At 42.0% G+C, this 4483-nt stretch overlaps 1 protein-coding gene across 2 annotated transcripts in view; it reads left to right on the top strand.

The window, feature by feature from the left end:
* The first annotated feature begins 209 nt into the window (after positions 1 to 209).
* The window catches only part of myo1cb (myosin Ic, paralog b), a 40719-nt gene continuing 36445 nt past the window's right edge, over positions 210 to 4483 (top strand). Inside the window, exons 1-2 of one of the 2 annotated variants that reach the window (XM_030776136.1) lie at positions 210 to 379; positions 526 to 701. In XM_030776136.1, the coding sequence (XP_030631996.1) occupies positions 609 to 701 (93 nt within the window). In that variant the 5' untranslated portion in view covers positions 210 to 379; positions 526 to 608. Of the gene's footprint in view, positions 380 to 525; positions 702 to 3816; positions 4187 to 4483 lie in introns of those variants that run through there. The other variant, XM_030776138.1, reaches the window with a different exon arrangement.

Raw genomic sequence — 4483 nt, 5'->3', positions numbered from 1 at the left:
ACATCCCCACACCCCCTCCCATCCATCTTGCCCTGCCTCAGTGGGACAAAACTGAAAGGAAGGTAGCAAAACAAGCATACACTTGTTGTTTTGTTTTTTGCTCTTTTTAAAAGTGAGAGAACATGCGGTGCATACGCGTGCCTCTTGTATATCCAGGGGAAACGTTACGGGTTCCTCCGGTGTTTATCCTGGGAATGTCTAGGACAGGATGCTGAGTTTTTTAGAGGAAGCCCTGACGGCAAAACTCTGAGTGGGCCAGACCAGCGTAGGGAGAGAGAGAGGAGACCATCAATTATGCTGTAGGACTAGCTGTGAGAAGACTCCCAAAACACTCGTTCATATCATTTGCCTGCAGGGGAAACACGTATCAGCTCTCCAGGTAACACTGAAGAACCTCCGTATCCTGCCTTAAAAATACCAACAACACACACACTCACACACACGCACATATACAGTGTTAGTGAGTCCTGCTACACAGCCATTGAACACGCTTCTCCTCACACTAACTCTCCACCTATCTATCAGAGAAGAAACTGTGGTCAATAAGGAGGCTGCCAACAGACAGACAGAGAGCAACGAAGAAAGAAAGAGAGAGCCGAACCGACACCATGATGGAGCTGAGGATCCAGTTGATCCCCACCGGAGAGATCATTCTACCCCCGGGGAAGAATGGGGAGAGCTACTGCCACAACTGCACTAAGGTTGGTCCGGAGAGCTTTCTCAGTCTGTCAGTCTGTGGCTCTGAGGAGTGTGTGGGCACATAGTTATTGATGGTTAAAGAAAATCGAATGAAAAAGCAACCTGAAGCGTTCTATATGGGAAGCTACCCTGCGGGTTACCATAAATAACTTTTGTGGTGCCCTGACAAACTGTTAGCCTGTAACAACGTGCCGTTCATTTACATGCTACTGATTCTCAATCTGGGGTAATCAATTTCATGCTAGAATTTTCCATGCCGAGGGCACTGACTAACAGCAATGCACAGACAAAGTTACTGACACATTACTAACACAAGACATACAAGTCAAATCGTACAACAGGACATTGCTTGTTAATGTTCAAAAGATAATTTGAATAACCGTTTAGCTGACTAATAAAGACATAGTTTGACTTATCCTGTTGAAACGTCATAAGGCTGAACCCCTTTTAACAACTCGGACATTAAAGTATTCTACTACGTGAGGCTCAGCCAAACATCCTGTGTATTTGTGAATAGTATGTTTTATTTGATGAAAGGGAATAGATCATTAGCAAAAATCTAAGCACAAATATGTAATGTTATGGAGACTGCGTCGTTTATTATGCGTGGATAGCTTAATTATTCTTTCTTTTGTGTCCATGTTCTCATTGTATGAAAATGAATTTCTTACATTCTTTGATGAATGTAACAAATCTGATTCTAAAGGGCGGGTCCTCATTTCTGCATGCAATATTCACACTATCTGAGGAATGTGGGATGTGGGTAGGCTTGAGCAAGGCCTTTTTTTTTTTGATAGTGAAAAGTACGTATTTTTGGCAAAAAAAAAAAAACCATGACGTGGCAATAAAAAGCAATTACATTCATTTCGATTTAGTTTGACTTGAGTTTTTCTCCAGGAAACAGTGCAATTCTGAAGGGTGGAGGCATGGGGGGTGGGGTCATTCAACCTACCCCCAAAAAACCGAAGGTCCCCCCCAATTCTGTGGTCTACTCAGAGCCTAAGACATAAATAACAATGGTAGTTAAGCGCTGTCCTGCCATACATCCTCATAGCTACTGTTGTTCTTGGATTACCATTGAATGAATTTTGACTATATATCTAACAAAAGAACATTTCACATGAAATGTATGCTATGACAACCAAGGAAAATGTTCTGGGAACACTTTAGATTAAAACACACAGTGTGTAACAGTTTTATTGACATAACCCTGTCACACATGTCACGTGAACGGATGAAAATTCCATTCTTCAAATTCCAAAGCTATAACTGTACGTCCTGATGATTTTGGTATCTTTTTTTACTGACAAAAAATCTTTATTTGTGGAGTATTCCAAGTCCTAGAATACACTTTTACCCTCTTTTCCATCTTTCCTTTTGTCAGAAAAAGACTTGCCTGGCTCTTCCCACTCAAGATGTTGCACCTTGTATTATTTATAAAAGAGAGGACTGTAAGTGATTAGTCATTTTACGTAGTGGAGCGTATGGTATTACTCCATACTTATGGTAGCTGGAACAGAATGTTACTCGAATGGGGAAACAGCACTGAAATTCCGGAACAGCACACTTTTCCTAACATTCTGGCAAGGTCACCTCACCCTGTGTATCTCTGTGTATGTGTGTGTGTATGGGAGAGAGAAAGAGGGGGGGAGGGAGAGAGAGAGAAAGAGAGACAGAGCGAGACAGAGACAGAGACAGATACAGAGACAGCGAGAGGAGGAAGAGTAGGAAGAAGAAAAAGTAAATTCTCTTCATTCTTGATATATGTTATGAAGAGCCCTTATCAGGACACCAGTAATAGCCCAAATGCCCATTTCCACAAGGCTAGAGACAGGAGACAGAGACACGCCTTCAAGTAGCGCTTATCTCCCCAACATTGCCTTGTCAACAGGATACAACCTTTCCTTTGCTCTTGGCTGTCCTGCGCAAATTATGCTTAATGCTATGTTGAGGTTTGTTCACATTGATTGCAGGCCAAAAGTGATCACATGCTCCTGCTATTGTGGGATCATATTGATCACATCACCCTCTCGCAACAAATACCATACTGCATAGACAGGTCACCTTGACATTAGAGATTAGTTTCAGAATTATTGATAGAAATCCATGTTTAGCTATTATCATATCTGGAAGTTATCTTTGTGATTGCATAATGTCTTGTGCACCACACACACGCATACGCCATGCACAGACAGACAGGCAGACAGAGGGAGAGAGAGAGGGAGAGAGAGAAAGAGAGAGGTGCACACACAAAACTATTTATTACATGTCAGCGGAAGATCTAAAAATTTTGTCTGTTCTGCCTTGCCTTCGTATCACACGTTTTCACTTAGTGCTCTTGGACGTACTATTCCCTCTGAAGCCTCTTAGGCATGGGTGGAAGTAAGAGTGACAGAAATACACTCATATGTGCCATGAGTTTAGCGACACCGCTTCAAAGTGAGCACTAAGTCAGTACCTACTGGATCGCTGGAAGGCTTTTCTGCGAAAACGAGGCAGAAAGCAGAGAGCAGTGCATACCCAAGTGCAATGACCAGGTCGTTGTCAGTAGAGGGTAATATAGTCTCGCACAAATAGCCGTTACGCACGAGAGAGGGCGCTTCATCCTTTATCCACCAAACTAATAGGAGCAATAACAGAGCGAAAAATGACTTCATGACAGATTCACTAATACACCACAAACATAATTGAGATAAACCAAATATTTAGGTTATATTTAAATTTGTTAGGGGTGTAGCCCATTAATTCACGCGCGGACAGACTGTCCTCATAAATCAATGGATGAATAATATAACTAAACACTTCATTTAAAAAAAGAAAACTCCAGTTAGGCGTCATTTCAGTAAAAATAGTAAAATGTGATGTTAAACCAAACGGCGTGCAAGTATGCTATATTGAATGATCACTCGGTGACGGGTGAGGTTTGCTTGAAGAACTTCCTGGTACTAAGGTCTGTCGTGTGTTGGAGAGAGGGAGGGAAGATGTTACTAACATTTGATTCACAGTTGGCCGTCGGAGGGTTTGCCCCATGCAACGCACCGCACAGTGGGCATAGTTTGAAAGTCAGTTTGAAACCAATAACTACCCCTATATAAACGAATTCGTTTTTGATATTCACCAGTTTTCTCATGAACTGTCTTTGCAATATCTGTAACGTGTTGATTCTGAATTATAAGGAAAATTAACTCGAGATAAACTCCAGGACAGTCTTTGCTGCCGTCATTCCAAGTTTACTTTGACGGGTGAGGCAACCTCGTTCAGATTAAGAGACTGAGTAGGTTGGAGTGTTTGAGGGGAGCCGCTGGTGACGGAAGAGAAGACACGCTACTGACAGAGCTGCGCCTATTGGGGAGATTACAATCAGTTTGTCTCACTTTTTTAGCTTCTCTCGAATGAATGCAGTTTTGTGCTAGGTCACAAGTGAAGACAAAATTCTATTTGGACGAAGGACGTAGCGGGATTTGTATCCTAGCCTATTGAATCCGAGGTAAGTTTTATGTATCTTTTTAGACGCTCCTCTGGTGACACGCCGTAATTCCCCTAACATTTGCAGACACGAGTCACGTAAACTTCAAGATAGACTACTTCACCTCCATGTAACTCTGACCCGGGAAGTCTTCTGAATGACTCGTAATGAAAGTACATAGAAGAATGTTCGAGTGGTTGTCTTAGAGTTAAACTGGTGCATATTTATATGAAAAGGATAGCACAGTTTTATATTTACTTTCAAGAAAATCTAGCTTATAATAGATCACATTCACGTGTCCAGGGACCCTGCTTAATG

This window comes from Chanos chanos, chromosome 6, assembly GCF_902362185.1.
Source record: "Chanos chanos chromosome 6, fChaCha1.1, whole genome shotgun sequence".
Lineage (NCBI taxonomy): Eukaryota > Metazoa > Chordata > Actinopteri > Gonorynchiformes > Chanidae > Chanos > Chanos chanos.
The sequence above is the reverse complement of the archived record's forward strand: the minus strand, read 5'-3'. Positions and strand labels throughout refer to the sequence as shown.